The 23,433-nt window shown below is 35.8% G+C and overlaps 2 protein-coding genes across 2 annotated transcripts; both read left to right on the top strand.

The window, feature by feature from the left end:
* Positions 1-3,183: 3,183 nt before the first annotated feature.
* On the top strand, positions 3,184-4,327 carry LOC121240895 (probable LRR receptor-like serine/threonine-protein kinase At3g47570). Its single transcript, XM_041138417.1, has 3 exons — positions 3,184-3,190; positions 3,276-3,830; positions 3,915-4,327. The coding sequence occupies exons 1-3, from the start codon at positions 3,184-3,186 to the stop codon at positions 4,325-4,327; spliced, it is 975 nt and encodes a 324-aa protein (XP_040994351.1).
* A 15,187-nt stretch (positions 4,328-19,514) lies between these two features.
* Positions 19,515-22,973, top strand: LOC121241552 (probable LRR receptor-like serine/threonine-protein kinase At3g47570). The gene is made up of 2 exons (XM_041139374.1): positions 19,515-22,200; positions 22,300-22,973. Exons 1-2 carry the CDS (start codon positions 19,590-19,592, stop codon positions 22,716-22,718), a joined length of 3,030 nt encoding a protein of 1,009 aa, XP_040995308.1. The 5' UTR covers positions 19,515-19,589; the 3' UTR covers positions 22,719-22,973.
* Positions 22,974-23,433: the final 460 nt, after the last annotated feature.

The raw sequence follows: 23,433 nt of genomic DNA, 5'->3' as shown, positions 1-23,433 counted from the left end.
AGATACTCGGGTTTGGAAGCATAACTCAAATGATATTTTTACTTCTTCATCGGCTTGGTAGCTATTAAGGCCTCACCATTCTATCTTCGCTTGGCAGTTGGCATAAGTTTATTTGGAACTCCGATCTGCCCTTGAAGCCCAAAATTTTCATTTAGGGCTTTAAGTGCTGCTCTATATGCTCAGGTTTCGAAGTGCTATCTATGCGGTAAGACAGTGGTCCATCTCATTTGTCCATGCCATGTATTTTACCTTCTCATTAGCATTGCAACTGTAAGTCTGGTATCCCTTACAATGCATTCTTGCTTCCTGAGAATTTTCATCATGTTCTGTTTATTACATGTAAACGACGAACAATGCTAGCATAGTGCATAAGGGACTCTGTGGATTGTTTTCCTTTTTCTCCCTATCCATTTGACAGTCTTCTTTAAGGGAGAAAAACTCGTGGTTGCATATCCACAAGTATATAAAAGAATTTTTTGTTTGGCTGGCTGTAAGACGATCTCAAATATTTCCTCAATTTCTAGTCTGTGATATCTCTGGCTAAATAAGCAAGACATAACTTTTTATTTTTTATTTTTTTATTTTTTATTTTTTTAAGAAGTAAAAGAAATAAGACATAAGTCTTCAATTTAAGCAACATGCATTTGAGATAACAAATAAAAAAACTAATTGAAAAATTAGAAGAAATATCCCAGTGTCATAGTCATATCAAAGCAAAATTAGGAAAGATGAAATGAATTCTCCCCACGACTGGACTACTATACCTGCATGTTTCCCACGAGAACATTTTACTGCCACCCAAAGTACGTAAAAGAGATGCTCAAACTACTCAGGTACATGATGTTGACTCTAGCTCTTTAAGCAGCAAGCTGATCAAAGCTGCATCCTTTTGTTCAAGGTACGTACTTCACTTATACTCCTTAAATAATTGAGTAAGCCCGCCCTTACACTCCTATCATAAGCGATCCAGATAAAATTTTACCGTACGTTCACATTTCTTCCTCCTAATCATGCAAAAGGTTGTATGGGTGTCATTACTCGTAATGCAATCTTTACCGTAAACATATCAATAATTTTTTATTTTTTTTTTCCTCTAGTTTCACGCGAACCAAACGGAATTTGACAGTAGGCACGCAAGTAATGGGTTTTTCCAACCTTATCTTAAACAACAAGGAATCAATTTTAGGGTAGAAATTTAATGCAGAGATTTCAGAGAAATGGCCCCATTTGGATAGTGAAAGTGTTTCATCTCATCTCATCTCATCATCACAACTTTTCTAAATTCCCACATAAAATATAATAAACAATTCAATTTTTTCAAATCACAAACCAATAATAATATTCTAACAATATGTTATTCAACTTTCAACTTTTATCTAAAACTATCTTGTTAATGCCTAGAATTTGCATAAAAGACCGGAAAGGAGGAAATAATGATTCCCAACCCACGTTGATGATTCGAGCTTCGATATTATGCGCATCATATCATGGTTCGGCATAAAAGTCTAAGTCCACGGGTTATTTGAGGGCAAAATTCATGGTAATGATTCTTACAGTTTGTTCAAGTGTTGATTACCATGGTAATGATTTCAAGGCTCTTGTTTATGAGTTCATGGCCAACGGAAGCCTTGAAGAATGGCTGCATCCAACTACTAGAGAAGATGAAGTGCATCAGGACCAAAACAATCTAGATCTTTTTCAGAGGTTGGATATCGCCATTGATGTTGCGAGTGCATTGGAATATCTTCATGATCATTGCCAAACACAAATCATTCATTGTGACCTAAAGCCAAGCAAACAATTGTGTTGTAGTTTCTCTTGGGAACTTATCTTCACTTAAAGAACTTTATGTATCCTCAAATAATTTGGGTGAGAGTATTCCTAATGCGCTAGGCCTACTCATAAATCTTACAGCTATTGTACTCTTTGAAAATAAGCTTCCAGGTACCATCCCTCCATCAATCTTCAATCTCTCTTCTATTATATTTTTTCATGTAGGACATAATCAATTGCAAGGGAGTGTTTCTTGGGAGCTAGGGATAACTATTCTTCCTAATCTCCTAGACTTCTCCATTTATTCTAACCAATTTACTGGTTCCATTCTTCCTTCAATATCCAATGCCTCAAATTTGGAGGTACTTCAAATTGCAGCAAACAAATTTATTGGAAATGTGACTTCTTTGGAAAAGTTGCATAAGCTGAATTTCTTTACTGCTTTTAAAAAAAATTTGGGGGGAAGTGGAGAAGCTAATCAGGACTTGAGTTTTATCTGTTCTTTGACTAATGCAACCAAGTTAGAGGTTTTGCTAATAGACAGAAACAATTTTGGTGGTGTCTTACCCGAATGCATCGGTAACGACCCTAAGAATGTTTTCAATAGGTAAAAACAAAATAACTGGAGACGCTTCATAGATTAAAGAGTCTATCTCTATATGGAAACAATCTCTCAGGCAACATCCTGCACTCTCTTGGAAACTTAACTTTTTTACTTTAACCCTCTTTCTATATAAATAGCCTTGGAGGAAGCATCCCATCAAGTCTAGGGAATTGCAAATTGTTGATCTTACTCAGCGTTTCTGGTAACAATCTCAATGGTTCCAGAACCCCACAGATCTTTGGTCTCTCATCTTTATCAATTGGCCTAGCTTTGTCCGAACGTCTTAGGGGTCCTCTTCCCATAGAAATTGGAAACATTAAGAATCTAGGTGAATTATATATCTCAGGCAACATGTTATTTGGTAAAATTTCGAGTAGTCTTGGCAATTGCATTAAGCTGGAGTATCTATCCATGGGAAGAAACGTTTTCCAAGGAACTGTTCTGCCAAGTTTTGGCTCTCTGAGAGGACTTCAACACTTAAATCTATCTAGGAACAGTTTATCGGGAAAAATCATTGACGTTCTTATGGATATGAAGTCTTTGCAGATTTTAGATATATCATACAACAATTTTGAGGGGCCAGTGCCAACATATGGCATTTTCAAGAATTTAAGTTCAGCTTTAGTTGCAGGGAACAATCAACTATGTGGGGGAATTCTTGAGATGCACTTGCCTAAATGCAACTTCAAAGAGGTTGGGAATACAAAATTGAACTCAACCTTGAAGTTAATAATATCTACAATTTTGGGGCTACTAGGAGTAACTTAGGTGTTGTACTTTTTGTATGTTTCTTGTTTGAGAAAGAAATGAAAAGTGTCCATATCAACATCTTCAGGAAATTTGCTTTTGAATATATCTTACCAAAGTCTCCTAAAAGCTACTGATGGATTCTCTTCAGCAAATTTGGTTGGCGTGGGTGGTTTTGGATCTGTCTATAAAGGAATTCTTGATGCGAGTGGAACTATAATTGCTGGCAAGGTCCTCAGCCTTCTGCGTCTTGGAGCCTTTAGAAGCTTTCTTGTTGAGTGTGAAGCCTTGAGAAACATCAGACATCGAAATCGTGTAAAGGTTCTTACAATTTGTTCAAGTGTTGATTGCCATGGTAATGATTTTAAGACTCTAGTTTATGAGTTCATGGTCAATGGAAGACTTGAAGAATGGTTGCATCCAACTGCTACAGAAGATGAAGTGCATCAAAACCAAAGAAATCTATATCTGTTTCAAAGGTTGGATATCGCCATTGATGTTGCTGGTGTGTTGGAATTTTTGCATTATCATTGCAAAACACAAATCATTCATTGTGAACTAAAGCCAAGCATTGTTCTTCTCGATAGCAAAATGATTGGACACTTGGGTGATTTTGGCATAGCAATATCCTATCTTGGAAGCAACCATAACTCTTCTACCACTTACTCCAACACTATTGGATTAAGAGGAACTATTGGTTATGCAGGTTCTGGTGAAAAAACCTTTATATCATTTCTTTCTTAACATAAATGCTATATCATTCTAATATAGTGTATGTTTCAAATTGCAGAGTATGGTATGGGAAATGAAGTGTCAACCCATGGTGATATATACAGTTATGGGATCCTTCTAGTAGAAATGTTCACGGGAAAGAGACCCACTGATGAAATTTTTTCGGGCACTCTAAACCTACATTCCTTTGTCAAGACAACCTTGTTTCAAGGAGTAGCAGAGATTACCGATCCAAATATTTTCCAAGAAATGAAAGAAGAGACAACTAGAGGCCAAGTTAACAACATTACAAGAAGAAACAAAACTCAAGAGTGTTTGGTTTCGATTTTTCAGATTAGAGTTGCATGTTCAGCTGAACAGCCAGAAATACGAATGAATATGAGAGATGTTGTAGCTGAGCTTAATTTAATGAGAAAAAATTTTCTTAAGAGGGGAACGAACAGAGGCAATCGAAGAATAAATGGACCATAATATTAGTAGCTAGTATTGGTGTCTTTGTGATATTTAGTATAGGTTGATGTGGCTCGTAACAATAAAGTTTATTTTTTGGTTGAGACTCCTCATATTTTGTTATTACTTTTCTAATAAAGAAATAATATTTGTCGTATTGTGAGTTTGTTACTATTGACTACTCATTACGTACTTGCTCTTTTTGCTTCCCCTCCACTTTGACTTAACTCTTTTATGAAATGTCGTTTGCCTATTTTCTTGTTGTTTGAGCTCTGCTAGAATTTTTTCTCTTTTTTGCCAATTAAGGGTTTTCACGTAAGGCTGCATGGCAGCCAACGAAGGTCGCCGGTTTGTGGACCTCGTCTTGGCAGTGCCTCAAGCTCTACCCGAGATCTCTGTTCCGTTCCATGCGTCTAATACCATTGATGGAGAAGTCTACTTCCAATTTTCTAATGAAGAAATACAAAGATCAGCGGAACCTTTTAAGTTTTCAATTGTTTTGAAATTCTTGAAACAACGTCATTCTCTGGACGCCATTTGGGCATTCATTCGGTGTAGATGGGGGGTAGAAGGAACACCGGTTGTATTTGCAATGAGGCGTCCTCGAAATGTATTCATACGCATGTCCTTTAAGAAGGATTTTCTGGAAGCCCTGTTGCGTGAAGCCTGTGATATCGATGGCGTTAATTATCGGGCTTTCCAATGGATGACTGATTTTAGTGAAGAAGAAGAACCAACTTTTGTCTCGGTATGGATTGTGCTACCAGGTTTGCCTCCTAACTTTTACCATGAATCCATTTTACGTATACTTACTGCTCCTATTGGAAATTTTATACGGAGTGATAACCCAAACCGGTGCGTCACTCGGACTGATGGAGCATGTCTTTGTGTGGTCATGGATGCCTCTAAAGAGCCTCTTCCTTATTTTTGGATTGGGCCTCCTGGACAAGCATTGAGTCGGAAACAAGAAATCATCTATGAAATGCTTCCAGCTTTCTGTTGCAAGTGCAAGGTGCAGGGGCATAATTTTCGGACGTGTCGAGTTCTTAAGGCGATGAATGGGGAAAATTTGGGTTTGGAAAAAAGGGTCCTAATGCAGGAGAAAATCCAAAAGGTCAATAGGAAAAGATGGTGGAGGAAGAACCTCCTATCGTGGAGTAGCAGGAAAATCTGTCGAAACAAGGGACCCGTCAATGAGCAATCAAGAAAAACAGTTGGCTGTGGATACTGGATTGGAAATTACTAAGGATGGTGATATGGTGATTGGGCAGGACCAATATATGGCTCCTATGGTTGCACATGATTTGATCAATGATGTTCATAATGATTTGATCAATGATGTTCATAATTTATCTGGGGTGGTCGCTGCTGTAATAGAGTTTGTGGGCGAGGACACATGGGTTTTACAGCAAGATATGGTGGTGCAAGTTGAAGAAGTTCTACCTAATGTGGATGAGCTACGCCTAGAAGGGAATTCGGTGTCGAAACTAGAACCTGAATTATTTTCAGAAGTCCTCCCTCAGGAAAAAGACTACTTTACAGAGGCTAAGGGTGATGTTGCTAAGAGAAAATACAACAAGAAACAATTTGAAAAAGTGAGGAGCTCTTCTCGAGTTCACACCCGAACCACAAAATTATCTCTATGATTGGCTCAATTTTCGCTTGGAATATTAGAGGTATAGGTACCTTTAAAGGACGTCTGAAGAAGTTAATTGGTACCCTTAAGCTCGTTATTGTTGTGTTAATGGAACCGTTTCACAGTTTTGCTAGAGCTCAAAGTTTGATGCATTGTTTGCAATTTGAGAGTGGTTGTTCTAATGAAGAAGTTTAAGGGATAATTTGGGTTTTTTGGAAAAACATTGTGGAGGTTCAGGTTGTTCGTAGCAATTCTCAATTTATTTCTCTTCGCGTTGGTGCGGGTTCTCAACAGTTTTTATTCAATTTCATCTATGCCAAATGCTCTTATATAGAAAGGCAGGAGTTATGGGATTACCTGAGCTCGACTCGTCTTGGGGCTGAGCCTTGTTTATTTGCAGGAGATTTTAATGTTATTCGCTCTGACTTGGAAATAAGGGGTGGTTGACCTAGGCCTCGGGTTTCTATGGAAGAGATCAATAGTTGGATTCATCAAGGCGGTTTGCTTGAAATGAAAACAGAGGGTAGAAGGTTCTCTTGGTGCAATGGGCAGTGTGGGTTAGCCAAAAGTTGGGCGAAACTACATCATCTGTTTCTGGATGCCTCTCTTATTTCAAGATTTGATAATGTTTGTTCATATTTACCGAGATCGACATCTGATCATTGTTCAATGCATATTGAGTTAACTAAAACTCTTTTCTCTTATGGGCCTCCTCCGTTTTGGTTTCAGTAGATGTGGGTTGATCATCCTAATTTTTCGGCTTGTGTTCAGCAAGCTTGGATGGTACCAGTTGCAGGTATAGGTTTATGGAAGCTTGCTAATAAATTAAAACAAGTCCAGGTGGCTCTCCGGGCTTGGAATAAGGGGGTCTTTGGTCGTACTACGACCAAAATTAATCAGCTTGAAGAAAAAGTGGAGAGCTTGAAAGTAGCTTAATTTAGGGCTGGGATGAAGATGCTGATAGGGAGCTTCATTTGGCTGCTGCAGAACTCTCTTCTTGGATGAGTAGAGAGGATACTAGATTGGCGCAAATGACCAAGGTAAAATGGAAAGTGGATGGGGACAGAAACTTCACTTTTTTCCATGCTTGCTTGGCTAATAAAAGATGTAAACGAATTTCTGACATGAGAGCTACAGATGGGGCTGTTTTTGATTCGTCGGAAGCCATTCACCAAGGTGCCATGGATTATTTCTCTGGTTTTCTTCAAGCAGATCCTTTGAGAGAAATTCCAGATCTTTCCTACTTAATCTCTCCCGTTATCTCAGGCGAGGAGAATGCTCGTATTTGTTGTACTCCTACTATGGAAGAAATCTATGCAGCTATTTCCTCTATTCTGACTAATAGTTCTCCGGGGCCGGGCGGTTTTGGAGCGGGTTTTTTCAAGAGTTGCTGGGAGATAGTGAAGATGGATGTCTAGGAAGCAGTTTCGAAATTTTTCCTGTCTAAGTAGTTGCCAAGATTCTATTCAGCCTCATTCATTGTCTTAATTCCGAAGGTTGAAGTGCCTACAGGTTTGGACAAGTTTAGGCCCATCAGCCTTTATTCGGTCTTCTATAAAATTTGCTCTAAAGTCATTGTTCATCATTTGACAACCCTTCTTCTGAAGATTATCTCTATTGAACTGGTTGCCTTTATTCCTGGGCGCAGTATATTTGAGAATATCTCTCTTACACAAGAAATGATACTTTCTATTAATAAGAAGTCTCATGGTGGTAATATCATCCTTAAAGTGGATATGTCTAAAGCATATGATTAGATTGACTAACACTTCTTGTTGGAGGTTCTTCATTGCTTTGGTTTTTCCTCTCAAGTATGTGACTTACTTTGAGCTTACTTCTTATCTCCTTGGTATTCTGTTATGATGAATGATACATCTAAAGGTTTTTTCTAAGGCAATTGTGGTTTGCGGCAGGGGGATCCTCTCTCCCCTTATCTATTTATTATTCTTCAAGAGGTTCTCTTTAGACTTCTAAAGAACAGTGTGGTGGATAATAAATTCAGTCAATTTTCTCAAGCCTGAGGTACGATTTGAATTTCTCATCTCATGTATGCTAATGACGTGGTGATTTTTACTAATGGTAGCACAAGATCTATTCAGAAGTTATTATCTGTCTTAGACACATATGAGAAGTGGTCTGGTCAGAGGATTAATAAAGAAAAACAACTATTTTTTTTTTCAAAAACTTTCTCTGGGTCGTAAGAGAGCGCTTATGAGTATGACTGGTTTTTCAAAAGGTTTTTGTCCGTTCAAATATTTAGCGGTGCCTATTATTTTGGGGAGGCTTAAGCACATTCATTTGGCGGAGATGATTAATAAAGTCAGGGATAAAATTAGTGGTTGGAAGATGAAGCTTCTTTCTTCAGGAGGTCGCCTTATTTTACTTTGGCATGTGCTCTCTAGTATGGCTTTGCATTTGTTTGCTATTTTACAGGTTCCTCAATCCATTATCAAAGAGCTGCACCAATTGATGAGTACATTTTTCTGGGGTGAGGCTAATGGGAAAGTGAAGAAAAAATGGGTGGCTTGGCACAAAATGTCTAACCAGTGGAAGAAGATGGTTTAGGTTTACATAACGTAGATGTTATGCAAAGGGCTTTGCATATGAAATTCGCTTGGAACCTACTCCAAGTTAATTCTCTTTGGGCTCAATTCTTTAAAGGTAAATATGTGGGTTCCAAACTTTGGTCTCTTATTGATACGAACAAGGGTACGAGATTTTGAAAGATGATTGTTAAAAGTATTCCTTCAGTCCTAGATAATTCGAAGTGACGTATTAGGGAAGGTAATCTTTACTTTTGGTATGATAAATGGAGGGATCAGGGTCCTTTATTTAATGATCTACCGATCATGGGTCGTCCTATGCTTAAAGTTATTAAGTGTAAAATGTTTGACTCGTGGGACATAGATTTGCTGGTTTAGTTGGTGGGGCATGATAATGTGGAGGATATTATTGATGCTCTCTCTATTTGTAAGGGGGGGCAGATGTGTTGATCTGGACAAGGCATGACAGTGGTTATTTTTCTACCAAATCAGCTTGGGATTGTATCTGTATAAGGGGTTCTATTATGGCGGGGCATACTTGGGTGTGGCATAAGATGCTTCCTCTAAAGGTTTCAGTCTCCATGTGGAAGGCTTGGAATAATGCTCTTAGTGTTGATGATCGCCTTCGTCGAATTGGTGTCCCGATTGTGTCTAAGTGTGACTGTTGCGATGAAGGAAATTATGAAGACTAGAATCATGTGTTGTTCTAAGGGAATTTTGCTAATTGGGTGTGGCGTTATTGTGGTGCTATTTTTGGTTTACCTGTCGGTGGCAATTGGAAAGAGACAGTGGAGGCTTGGTTTAGACGTGGTAATTCTTCTACCCAAGTGGGGGGGGGGGGGGGGGGGGGGGGGGGTTCTTGTGGGGCTCCTCCCTTCTTTTCTTTCTTGGCGTCTTTGGCGTCGCAGATGTGTTGCTCACATGGAGGGTCAATTGGAGTCCTTCAGGGTGGTCTAGCAATCCATTCAAAACTAGATTAGGGAGATCTATCAAGACATTCATAAGGTTTCAAATTGCTCCAGACATGATACTTAGGTTTTACATTCTTTGTCTATTCTGGTTTTAGTTCTGTCAAGGTGCAGTCCTCAGTTGGTGGCCTGGAAATAACCAAGTCAAGGTTGGTACAAGTTAAATACAGATGGCAGCAGTTTTGGTAATCCTAGGCCTTCAGGGGTGGGTGGTATTATTAGAGATGATCAAGGTAATTTGGTTCAAGCATTTGCTTCTCCTATTGACCTTAGGTCGAATAATAGAGCTAAATTATTAGCCCTTCTGTACGGTCTTAAAGCCTGTAATAATATGGGGATTGGTTATGTGGATATTGAGCTTGATTCTCAAGTGGCAGTGTCATGGTGGAAGAAACGAATAGGTGGAGTTTGGTATCTGGAAGACTTCTGGGAGGAAATTCTTGCTCTTATGGATTCTATGGTTTGCTTAGTTCGACATATATTCAGAGAGGGAAATAAAGCTGTTGATTGGCTTGCAAAGTATCGCACGATGGGTCAACAAACGGAGTGGCAAGGGTTTGGGGAAGTACCGAGATTCCGAGAATGCTGCGAGGCATCATCAGATTGGACAAGTTGGGAATTCCTTTGCTTCGCTGTTGATTTTTTATTGATGTTTTCTGCTTATTTGTTTTGTTTGGTATTGTTGTTGCTTTTCCTTTTTGTAGGTGCTAACATTGTTTTTGCAGGTTGTGTGGTCCTTTTTGCTATGTTTTTTTTGTTTTTTATTTTTAGTTTAATGTTGTACTGAGGAATTATAATTTTTAGTGATTTTGATTCTTGGGTTTGGGCCTTTTTGCTTATTTGTAGCCCTTAGGTGTTCAGTTGTAACTAAGGTTTTTCTTTGCTAAAAGTAAGGGTTATCAATAAACTTGGGGTACCGTCCTCTTCTTAAAAAAAAAAAAAAATTAACTCTTTTATGGAAACTCTGTATATTCTTGCCACTTAATTTTGATGTTATATGAGATATTAAATTATCATACCTCTTATTTTGTGAAGTAGTTTTAAACATATATGACTCCAATATGGAAATGCCTTTTAGATGTGTCATTCTACATTTTTCATGTTTTTTGAAAAAGAAGATTACAAGAAGGTGCTTGCAGAACTTGGGATCAAGCATTGATTTATGAAATTTTTGAAACTCTTATTAAGATGAGATACTCGGGTTTGGAAGCATAACTCAAATGGCATTTTTAATTCTTCACTAGTGATGGCCCGTGAAGGCAACACACTTGTCTCTTTTTAGCCACAAAGGTCAGATTTGAATGGTCTGGTGGTCGATAGTCCGATGGTTTGGCGCTTGTGTCGAGAACAGTTTTCGAAATGGGTGGTGCGTGGGACTACGCGTAATGTGGGCAGCGTGTGAGAACCACGCACGATGATTTTTGCAAAACCATTATGTTCCTTTGAACGATTTTGAACTTGTGAATCTACTAGTGTCGTGCGTGTCTCTCGAGAGTTGTTGGAAAGTTGTAAATCTGTCTTCTTCGACCTTAAAGAAAGCAAAATAAAACTAAGCAAAAGAAATCTTAATAGACAAGGTGGGTGAATTAGGAATGAGGGAAGGAAATGGAGGATGAGGAGGAAGCTCCATTGGTGAAAATTAGATGAGGAGGGGGAAGGAGGAGCCTAGGGTTATATATATATATATATATATAGAGAGAGAGAGAGAGAGAGAGAGAGAGAGAGAGAACATACTTCATCTTGGACTTAGAAGATTTATTTGATTTATCAGATGTAGTCGAGGAAGCAACAGGTTTAACAGTTTGCTTAATAGAGGTAGTGGCCTGAGTAATTGGGTATTTAGGCAGGATTAATTTTTTAACATTCTGGAATTCCTCAGTGCTTTTGAGATCTGGAGCAATTTGAGGAAAATCTCTGGCAACATTATCAACGACGTCTTGTGTGTGGGGATATTTGTTCCACCATTTGACGAACCAATGACAGACCAATATATCTCCATTCCTTTCATAACTCTATTTTAATATCCAAGAAACTTTGTATTTCTTGCCAAAATGGAGGAAGCAGGGGAACTTTTGACTATGTCGATCCATTTTGAAAGCAATGGCGAAAAACTTAATGGCATTTTGAAGGTTATCAGGAAAGGCTTCATGAATATGGCCAAATTGGTGCCACCATCTTAGGAACCAAAAAGGAAAATCAGTCTTGAATTTCTTGTCAAAGTTAAGAAACCAGAGTGTGTCATTTCTTGGGTTTGGAATAGCAGAAACTTGAACCAGGCGTCAATGTAATCAAAGTAATAGTAAACAATATCAGAATTGGGGAGTTCTTTTGAAGTATAGGGATGGGTTCCCCATTGTTCTTCAGTAACAATATTCAAGATGTAGGCACTATGATAGATTAATTTGGTTTTATCAATCTTATCATTGATGGGTTTAATAACAAGAGATTCTAGTTAGAGTAGGATAGCAGAGTAGTATTGAACTTTTTTTCCAGGATTCTCGGGAATCCAGTGAAAACCAGGGGAAATAGCAAGAAGCAGTTTTAAAGGGATCTTTATACATAGATCTGTTCGGTTTAATGTAAAATAGATTCTGGGAAAAAAACTTTTTGATATAATCCGATTTGGAAGCAGGATAAAGTTGGGTGGAGGTAATGGGCTTGATGTAAGGATCATAGGGTGTACTGAGAGTAGTTGAAAAAGTAGCAGGTTTAATAAAAGGGATACTACCAAGAGTAGTAAACCGATTAGCAATTTTCAAGGGAGTAGTAGGCTCATTTTTATGAGCTTTAAATCAGGAATTGGGGGAGGGGTGGCAACCTTCTTCCCCTTGTCCTTTTTTTTGCTCATGGTTTCTACAAGAATTCATGAGTTAGAAAATCAGGAATAGAATTTTGAGATCCTTTAATATATTCAACATCAAAATACACTTAAAATAGCTTGCCATTGGGCAAAAATGTGCTTAGAAGCAATATTTTCAACATATTTTCTAAAACATATTTAACACTTTTACAATTAATATGCAATAAGATTTTTTTTATTTAATAAATCACTTTGAAATTTTGAGATACATAATACTATAGATAATTTTTTTTTAATAGTACTGTAATTAAGTTGTGCATTATTTCAGGTTTCTGAATGGAAACGAACAATTTGCTTGGGTGAGCCTAGTGAAACAATTTGTTTCAGAATGCCACCATAACCAATGTCTGAAAAATCTATTTCGACAATTTTGAAAGAAGCAGAAGTACGAATACCGAGACACGGAAGAGTTTTAACATGCGTCTTTATCTGCTTAATAAGATTAGTGTGAATTAAAGATGGTACTTTTACTTAACATCTATAATGTTAAGGATGGTATCATATTTGGCTCTGACTATATATGGTATGAAGATTTTTTATGTCCAAAGTTATGCTTAGAGACGATAGGTATAAACCTTATTGGAAAGAAAAATCTATTGATGGATTACCTCATTTATTTGCTCATAAAGTTAATGATGAACTTACTGATATCTCGGGATTCCTTAATTATGATAATTACATCTATGGTGATATTATCAGTACAATTAAGAAGCTTGATATTAGTATGTGCAATGATAAAAAATTGTTTTGTCAAATGAAGAATAGTAAGAAAGCCAAATATGAAATGGGCAATTTCTGTGAACAATTTAACCTTCCTCCTATTGCTCCTTCTAGACAAAAGCTTAAATACTCTAATAAGTTTGCTAAACCTCATGCCAAGAAAATGATTAGTAACTGTGTTGCTTTTTATAAAAGACCTCATAATTTTTACAAGAAAACACTTTTGGAAAGAAAAAAGATTTTCAAACCCCTTCGAAAGGAAAATGTTTTAATTGTGGCAAATCCAGACATTTTACTGATAAATGTACCAAAAAGCCCAATAAATTTTAAAACAAGCTTAAGCAGTTGAACATTAATGACACTGATCAACAATATCTGTTTTGACTTTTAGAAACAAAATCCTTTGCATCATCTGACATGAATGAATTCAGTTCGAGTGATTTCGAGTATCACTCAGACATTAAATCATTAGATTCTCCCAACATTAATCTTGGTTGTAATGATTCTTGTTGCAAATATTTAGGTAAAACAATCAATGTTTTAACCAGCGCTAAAGAACAAGAAAATCTTTTATTAACCTTGATTAATCATATTATTAATCCAAAGCTCAAAAAAGAATATATTTATAAGTTCAAGAAGACGATGATTCTTATTATATATAGGTAGTAGAATCAGAACAATCAAACTAGAATTCAAAACACAACAAAATGAAACTTAGGATGATCGATTTATAATATGAAGGGCTGGGTTAAGTGTTTTGGACAATTGCACCCGAAATATGCACATTAGTGAAATTGGTTTTTTCTCCTTTTAAGTATTTTTTTAAATTTTCATAACCATTAAGAAAAAAAAAAAATATAAATTCACTAATAGTGACTTTCTTAACCATTAAAAAATTAAAAAAATTAAAATATATAGTAATCACATTTAATGGAGCGGTGAGCATACTTATAGGCATGCTAGCATTTTCCAATTGTTTAAAAACATTAGGTTTGTTAAATCCACCAGAACCATTTAATTAGGGAGGTTGGTTGTGCTTCTACGGAGAAGGATGGGTCTACCAATGGAATGCACTGATTCATTCTTGGTTTTTTTCCTTAAACATTAGTAAGAAATATATTTTTTAATGTCTAACAAAAAAAAAAAAAAAAGTTGAGATGAGATGAAAATTGAATAAAATATTCTTAGAATATTATTTTTTAATATTATTATTATTTTAAAATTTAAAAAGTTGAATTATTTATTATATTTTATGTAAGAATTTAAAGAAGTTGTAATAATGAGATAAGATGAAATGAAATAAAATAGAGTAATGCTACATACAGTCATAGAATGTGCAAACGCCGTGCAGTCGCTTTGAAAAAGAGTGGGATCTACTATTAGAAAATTAATTTCTTTTCATGTGGGTCTCATATTTATTCACTTTTTTCAAAACGACTGCATGACGCTTGCACACTCACGACTGCAAGTATCATTTTTCAATAAGATAAAATATTTATTGTATCCAAATGAGACTGCATTCCACCGATAGGCCATCAGTCTACCTAGCATTTCTCGGTTGTTAAATGGGGTTGAGCCGTATAATTTATCGTCTCATTCTGAGTTTAAAAAAATTAGCAAAAATTAAACTTTTTGGGTGAAAATTTTTTATCTTTTGAAATGAAATTATTATTTTGTTTATATTTACAACTTTCTAAAGCATAAACAAAACCTCATTTTACTAAAAAGAGCGAAAAATAAGCATATTCATTTGCCAATTAGATCCAAAATTCTTAAAATACAAATACAAAAAATTAACCATCTATATGTTTACATCCATGTCTACTAAACAACGATCAGAACAAAACAGCTTAGATAATATATATATATATATATATATATATATATATATATAAGAAATGGAAATAAGAAATACAAATCCACTCTATAAATTAGAGCAATTATTTTTACGTAGTTTATAAAAATAAAGAAATTTTAGATTAAACATGTTGGATGGTGTTACTAAAATAGACAATAATAAAAATAAAAAATGAAATCAATTTGGTCTGAAGTAGGTAAATCTCGCTCACTTTTAAGATGATTCAAGCTCTCTATAGTAGACAATGTTTTAAATGAATTAGTGCAACATACTTTTTCTTAACTTGTCTCTTCCAAAATATAATAGGTCAACTCATCATGATCATATAACTCGAACCAATTTTACACAATAGATTGAGCCAAAGCCCCACTAGAGGCAAGAGCAAACACCTCTTTTTTTTTTTTGTCTGAAAAAGACTTCACAAGAGTATCCCCAAATATTTTTATTTATCTTTTAACTCTCTCTCTCTTCCGAATAGTTGTAAAAATCGAGAAGCAGAGAGTAGAAAAAATAACCTTAAAGACATCCGGTACAAATAATTTAAACGAGAGAGGGAAGAAGGAGCCATATATATATAAATATATATATATATATATATATATATAATATTTTGGTAGTAGAATCAGAACAATCAAACTAGAATTCAAAACACAACAAAACGAAACTTAAGAAGATCGATTTATACTGTGAATTGCTGGGTTAGGTGTTTTGGATAAAGATAATGATAGACTTACTATTCTTTTATCACCATGTTGGATAGTGTTACAAAAATAGATAGTAATAAAAATAATAAAAAAAATGAAATCATTTTGGTCTGAATTATGTAAAACGCGCTCGATTTTAAAGTGATTCGAGCTCTCTATGGTAGACAAAATTTCAATTGAATTAGTGCATCATACTTTCTCTTAACTTATATTTTCATAATATAACAGCCCAACTGATCGTTATATAACTCGAATCGATTCTGCACAAGAGATTGAGCCAAAGCTCCCCTAGAACAAACACCTCTATGCTTTTTTGTCTGAAAAAGACTTCACAAGAGTATCCACACATTTTTATTTATCTTTTAACTCTCTCTCTCTCTTGAATGGTAGTAAAAAGAGAATACCTGTAGACCGGTCCGACTGCTCCTCTTCAATAAATAGCCCTCCAATAGTTGGGTGCCACTAAGCCTTTTATTTTACTTAGTCTGCATTTGTCTACACTCGATCAGAGACCCCATACAGTCCTCTTGTGCCTCCCTTACTTCTTTGTCTTCCACTTCATCCCATTCCCAAATGAAGATCTCGACCCCCACACTCATCCCGGCAGCAACTCAACTCCCCGATAGAGCTCGGATCTCGTTCCCACATTCATCCCGACGGTAACTTGATCCCCCAACAGAGCTCGACCTAGACGGTAGTACAGACGAAGCTTGATTCCCAGAGAAAACTGTGAGATCTCCACCCCTAAACCAAACTGATTTTCACTATTTTTCTACTTTACCAGTATTGTTTTGACTTTTTGATTTTATAATACAGTTTATTTGTTGTGAGATCTCGACCCCTAAACCAAAGATTAGTTTTAGATACTAAGAATAAATCTATTAAATTTGCGGCTGCAATCAGTTGTGGGTCTTTCTCATCTCTCTCATCAGCCCCATTTCTTTGTCCTTTCAAATTTATGCATATAAGCTATAATTTTTGATTTAGGGGTTTGCTTCAACAGGTTAGGCTCCTATAATTTTGCAAGATATGAACACAAATTAAATGCATTTAGGGAAAAATGTGAAACATAATGAACTCTTACAACTGGTATAGGATTCTGATATAGCTTGGAGAAATATTGAATATTCATTAATCATGTATTATATTGTATCATAATTGTAAAGAAAAAAAATATTTACAGCAATATGTGAATCATGTGGATATGTCCTACAGAAAGTAGAAGACAACAAGAATTATGAAAGTTTCTTTGAGATTTATTCAGCACAAAGAAGATGCATGATCCTGAAGTTTGGTCTTGGGCGACGGATTGAGATGGTGGCGGTGGAAGAGAGGCACAGCGAGGAAGAGGAAGAGATGAAAACACGAAGTGCTCTTGGGCGAAATCAGTGAGGGCTGCTTTTGTTTGGAAATGTTTATGTGTGGTTGAGTCTATTTCTCTTATGGTGTATTTCCTTACGTGGCAAGCAGTGAATGGGGGGCTGTTATTCTCTGTTTATTAGCCCGACCATTGCAAAGCGGCTTTGTTGTAAAAATCGAGAAGCAAAAGAGTAGAAAAAATAACCTTAAAGACATCTGGTAAAAATAATTTAAACTAATAAAGAGGTTTATGGCTCCTAAGTTTTAAATAGAGTAAATAATATGATTTAAAACAAAATGATCGGAAATGGACAATAAATAGAATTAAAACAGCCGCTAACAATTAATGTTGATTCAAAACGCACTAAATTAAGCCGGAACCTAAAAGAAACAAACCGTTTATAAATTTGATGATTGAAGCATACGAACCGTCCAATCTTAATAAATGAATTTCAAATGTCATCATAATGTTATATGAGAAATAATATTTACAATTTTAAAATATGTAAATTTGAAATTCTATATCTATACATGACAGTTTGAAAATGTGTATAATATCTATATTTACACGTAAAGTTTATAATGCTATATCTTTTAAAAAATGTTATTAAATATAAAAACCACATAAGGAAATTAATAAAATTATTTTGTTAATGGTAAATCTCATTTTTTTTAAGAGAGTGCGCGAATTTGCACACTTTAAAACGATATCTAACAATTCTTAATCCTATATTAAAGAAAACGTTACAGCTTATAAATATTAAAAGATACAAACAGATCATAATTTTAGCAATTCATCAACCATAGGAAGATCATGACTTTTAATATGTAGAAGAATTATATTAGACTAATTTTATGTACAATCATGAGGCGCAAAAGTATCGCATAATTGTTTTAAAAAAAGTAAGATTCATTATTAAAAAATTAGTTTTTTTTATCATGTGAGTTTTATATTTGTTCATTTTAAAAAAAAAATACGTGATATTTATGCACTATATGATTATAAATATTATTGCACGTCACTTACGCACTTTAAGCTTACATTTCATTTGCTTTGTCCCACTTGACAATCCAACTTGACAATCCAACGTTAACCCAAAGCTAGAAAGTTGGGTCAGAGTCTTCAGCCTCTACGGCCAAGCTTAGCCTATCTAATTCAAATAAGGAATAACATCTTCTATTTTTGTATAATTTTTTTGTGGTCAAAATAATTTTTTAGTTAACCACATTCCATAAGCATGATGAGGGGGGGACTAGGAATATCCCCTGGCCTAATTTGTTTTAATTAATCTTGTCCTTCCATTTCAAATAGAACATAAATGAATAGTCACAATGTTGCCCAAGTGTTCGTTAGAAAAAAAATTTGCTAATCAAGAAAGCAAACGATATTGATAATCCCAATATAAAGAAAAAAAAAATTAAACAAAGAAGAATGTTTGATCTATAAATTTATAAATTGACATAATTTAATATAATTTATTATATTATAAATATTTTATTATTATAAAATAAATCTGCTATATTATATTTAGGTCTCATTTGAAAGTTGGACTAAAGTGAGATTAGTTCAGTCTAATTTTTAGCTGAATCTAACATTTAAATATCTAACTCTTAAATCATTAAACTTATCTAAACTCAAAACCTTTTTACACGTGGGATCCACAATATTTTTTAACTAAACACTTATTTACACGTACGACCCATAACATTTTTTAATTGCCCATAAATATATCTAAACTCATCTTAACATTCAAATACATCTAAACTCATCTTAGGTAGACCTTACAAAATTCATTTTACCATCTCAACTCACTACTATTCATAAAAAACTCAATTCATCTCAACTCAACTCGGATCCTTAATCCCGTCAATATATAAACTTATTTATTCTTGTAGACCTAATACTTGTCAAAACTCAAAATCAATATGAATGACCGCAAGACTAAAGACATGGTCGTCATTAGACTCTGAATGGAATACAAACTCCTTGGGCCAAACAAGTTATTTGGATGTGGATTGCTGACTTGATAACATCCGGCCCGTACGTCAAGTTTATGTTTTTATTTTATTTTTTAAATGGAGGGTCTAAAGTTCTTTATATTCTTGAAATAATGGATCGAGAACTGAAATAAATTGTGGTGGATCCGTTAGCCACACCTCAACAAATTAATATAAGAGTTTATGGAAGGGTCTAATTTGTCAAACCTGTGGATTTTTTTAATATTGACTGAAGAGCCAAGCTGATCAGTTGCCTTTATTATTATTATTATTATTATTATTATAGATTGAACTTTATCCTTACCACTGCGTAACAGGCTAACCATTGACAAAAGCCATTGTCAAAGATTATTATTTCATATTCATTCCTTTATCACATGCCATATATATGATTGAAGAAGATGCACTGAAGATGGTATGATTGAGAGCAGGTATCCATTTTCCTTTCTAGGAATCTGTTTCTCTTCCCTTGAGCTGCAAAACAACTAGTTTAGCCTTCTTCATTTCATGTCCTTCAGATTTTTCCCGGCATCATGGGCTAATTCCCACCTTGAGTACTTCACTATTCTATTGGTTTGCTTCTTGCATCCTTCTTGTTGCTTCTGTCTTGTGCTTTGGTTCTTGCAGTACCTACGCCATGGCTGGAAATGAGACTGACCGACAAGGCTTGCTTGAATTCAAGGCCAAAATAAGCCATGATCCTTTCATGGTTTTGAGCTCATGGAATGAAACCACCCACTTTTGCCAATGGTATGGTGTTACGTGCGGTCACCGGCACAAGAGGGTCACTGAGTTGCTCCTACCATCTCTGAAGCTTGCAGGCTTTATATCTCCTTTCATTGGAAATTTGAGCTTTCTAAGGCATCTACATCTCCAAAACAATAGCTTTGGTCATGAAATCCCTCCACAAATAGGTCGTTTGCATCGATTGAAGATATTATTTTTGAGCAACAATTCAATGGTAGGCAAAATCCCTTCCAATTTATCCAATTGCTCTAGCATTGAAAGCATCGGACTTTCCTATAACAAATTTGTTGGAGAGATTCCAACCGAGTTTAGCTTCTTGTCAAAGCTTCGAGAATTTTATGTAGACAGGAACAGACTAACAGGAAGTATTCCTCCATCTCTTGGGAACTTATCTTTACTTGAAGAACTTGTTGTATCCGCAAATAATTTGGGTGGCAGTATTCCGAACGCACTAGGCCAACTAAGAAATCTTACAACTATTATACTTCCTGGAAATAAGCTTTCAGGTACCATCCCTCCATCAATCTTCAATCTCTCTTCTATTAGTGTTCTGGATGTAGGAATTAATCAATTGAGAGGGAGTCTTCCATTGGAGTTGGGAATAACTACTCTTCCTAATCTCCTAGAGTTCTCCATTGCCTCTAACCATTTTACTGGTTCCATTCCTCCTTCAATATCTAATGTCTCAAATTTGGAGAGACTTCAACTTGCAGCAAACAATTTTACTGGAAACGTTCCTTCTTTGGAAAAGCTGCATAGGCTCAAAGTATTTACTGCTTTTGCAAACAACTTGGGGGGAAGTCGAGAAGCTGATCATGACTTGAGTTTTATCTGCTCTTTGACCAATGCAACCATGTTAGAGGTTTTTGTAATACACACCAACAATTTTGGTGGTGTCTTACCAGAATGCATTGGTCACTTGTCATTGACCCTAAAAATATTTGTAATAAATGCTAACAAAATAGCTGGAATGATTCCGAGTGGGATCTTGAATCTTGTCAACTTAGAAGTACTCTACCTGGAACAGAACCAAGTGTCGGGTAACATTCCAGCTGGTATTGGAAGGCTTCATAGGTTAAAGATGGTAGATCTATCGAGAAACAATCTTTCAGGCAGCATCCCGCACTCTCTTGGAAATTTAACTTTGTTACTTCATCTTTTTTTATTTGAAAATAACCTTGGTGGAAGCATCCCATCAAGTCTAGGCAATTGCAAATCTTTGATCGCTCTGGACCTTTCTCGTAACAATCTCAATGGTTCCATACCCCCACAGATCTTTGGTCTCACATCTTTATCAATTGGCCTAGCCTTGTCTGAAAATCGTCTTACGGGTCCTCTTCCCATGGAAGTAGGAAATCTTAAGAATCTAGGTGAATTACATATCAATGGGAACATGTTATCTGGTGAAATTCCGAGCAGTCTTGGCAGTTGCATTAAGCTTTATATTCTATACATGGGAAGAAACTTCTTCCAAGGAATTATTCCACCAAGTTTTGGCTCTCTGAGAGGACTTCAAAAATTAAATCTTTCTCGAAACAATTTATCAGGAAAAATCCCCACCCTTCTAGTGGATATGAACTCCTTGCAGATTTTAGATATATCATACAACAATTTTGAGGGGTCAGTGCCAACAAATGGCGTTTTCAAGAATTCAAGTTTAGCTTTAGTTGCAGGGAACGTTCAACTATGTGGTGGAACTCCTGAGATGCAATTGCCTAAATGCAACTTCAAAGAGCTTGGGAATACAAAATTGACCTTAACCTGGAAGTTAATAATATCTACAGTTTTGGGGCTACTAGGATTAACTTCAGTTGTGTACTTTTTGTTTTTTTCTTGGTTGAGAAAGAAAAGAAGAGTGTCAATATCAAGTTCTTCAAGAAATTGGCTTTTGAATATATCTTACCAAAGTCTCCTAAAAGCCACTGATGGATTCTCCTCAACAAATTTGCTTGGTGTGGGTGGTTTTGGATCAGTCTATAAAGGAGTTCTTGATGAGGGTGGAACTATAATTGCTGTCAAGGTCCTCAACCTTCTGCTCCATGGAGCCTTCAGAAGCTTTGTTGTTGAGTGTGAAGTCTTGAGAAACATCAGACATCGAAATCTTGTAAAGGTTCTTACAGTTTGTTCAAGTGTTGATTTTCATGGTAATGATTTCAAGGCTCTAATTTATGAGTTCATGGTCAACAGAAGCCTTGAGGAATGGTTGCATCCAACTGCTACAGAAAATGAAATGCATCAGGACCAAAGAAATCTAGATCTTTTCCAGAGGTTGGATATCGCCATTGATGTTGCGAGTGCATTGGAATATCTACATTATCATTGTCAAACACAAATCATTCACTGTGACCTAAAGCCGAGCAATGTTCTTCTCGACAATGAAATGATTGGACACGTGGGAGATTTTGGGATAGCAAGATTCTCTCTTGGAAGCAACCATAGCTCTTCATCCACTCACTCCAACACTATTGTATTAAGGGGAACAATCGGTTATGCCGCTCCTGGTGAAAAAACATTTCTATCATTTCTTTCTTAACATAAAAGCTCTATTTTTGAGAAACTAATGTTGCGTTCTAACGTAGTGTGTTTGTTTCAAATTGCAGAGTATGGTGTGGGAAATGAGGTATCAACCTATGGTGATATGTACAGTTATGGGATCCTTCTATTAGAAATGTTCACAGGAAAGAGACCCACCGATGACATTTTTCAAGATAGTTTAAGCCTACATTCCTTTGTCAAGACAGCCTTGCCTCAAGGAGTAGTAGAGATTGCAGATCCAATTCTTTTTCAGGAAAGGGAAGAAGAGACAACTAGAAATAATGGCCAAAATAACAACATTACAAGAAGAAATAAAAGTCAAGAGTGCTTGGTTTCAATTTTTCGGATTGGAGTTGCATGTTCAGTCGAACAGCCAGAAGAGCGAATGAACATGAGAGATGTTGTAGCTGAGCTTCATTTAATCAGAAAAAAGTTTCTTCAGAATGGAACAAACAGAAGCAATCCAAGAATAAATGGACCATAATCTTAGTAGCTAGTATTGGTGTCTTTGTGATAATTATTGTTTGGTTAGTATATGTTGATGTGGCTTGTAACAATAAAGTTTTGTTTTTATTGAGACCTCCGCATATTTTGTTATTACTTTTCTAATAAAGATATATCTTCGTCGTATTGTGAGTTTGTTACTATTGACTACTCATTACATACTTACCCCATTCTTTTCCCCTCCACTTAAGTCTCTTATGGAACTCTTTATATTCTTGCCACTTAATTTTGATGTTCTATGAAATATGAAGATTATCATTCCATTTATTCTGTGAAGTTGTGTCATTTTACGTTTTTCGTGTTTTTTGAAAAAGAAGATTTCAAGAAGAATAGATGTCGTTGATTTCTGAAGTTTGCAAAACTCCTATATATTTAGCAAAAAACAGGATCAGATACTCGGATTTTTAATTCTTCATCAGCCTAGTAGCTATTAAGGCCTCACCATTCTATCTTCCCTTGGCATGAGTTTATTTGGGACTCCATGCTACCCTTGAAAGCTAGTCTGTATCTGGAAGTTGAAGCATAATGGGATCCCTTGGGATTCTAATATTTAAAGATGTGGGGAGTTCAAATGGCCCCTAAATGCAGCAAATGTGTTGTTGGGGATATTGAATCTGATGCTCATCTCTTGTATCAATGTTCTGTTTCAGGAGCTGTTTGGCATCACTTCTCAAGTCTCTTTGGTGTAGAATCAC

Source organism: Juglans microcarpa x Juglans regia, chromosome 7S (genome assembly GCF_004785595.1).
Source record: "Juglans microcarpa x Juglans regia isolate MS1-56 chromosome 7S, Jm3101_v1.0, whole genome shotgun sequence".
Lineage (NCBI taxonomy): Eukaryota > Viridiplantae > Streptophyta > Magnoliopsida > Fagales > Juglandaceae > Juglans > Juglans microcarpa x Juglans regia.
The sequence above is the reverse complement of the archived record's forward strand: the minus strand, read 5'-3'. Positions and strand labels throughout refer to the sequence as shown.

Excerpts from the sequence above, each read along its gene's own strand:
- LOC121240895 (XM_041138417.1), top strand. Across the intron at positions 3,831-3,914 it reads AGGAACTATTGGTTATGCAG|AGTATGGTATGGGAAATGAA; the intron begins GTTCTGGTGAAA and ends TTCAAATTGCAG.
- LOC121241552 (XM_041139374.1), top strand. The coding sequence starts at position 19,590 with ATGGCTGGAAATGAGACTGACCGACAAGGCTTGCTTGAATTCAAGGCC. Across the intron at positions 22,201-22,299 it reads AATCGGTTATGCCGCTCCTG|AGTATGGTGTGGGAAATGAG; the intron begins GTGAAAAAACAT and ends TTCAAATTGCAG.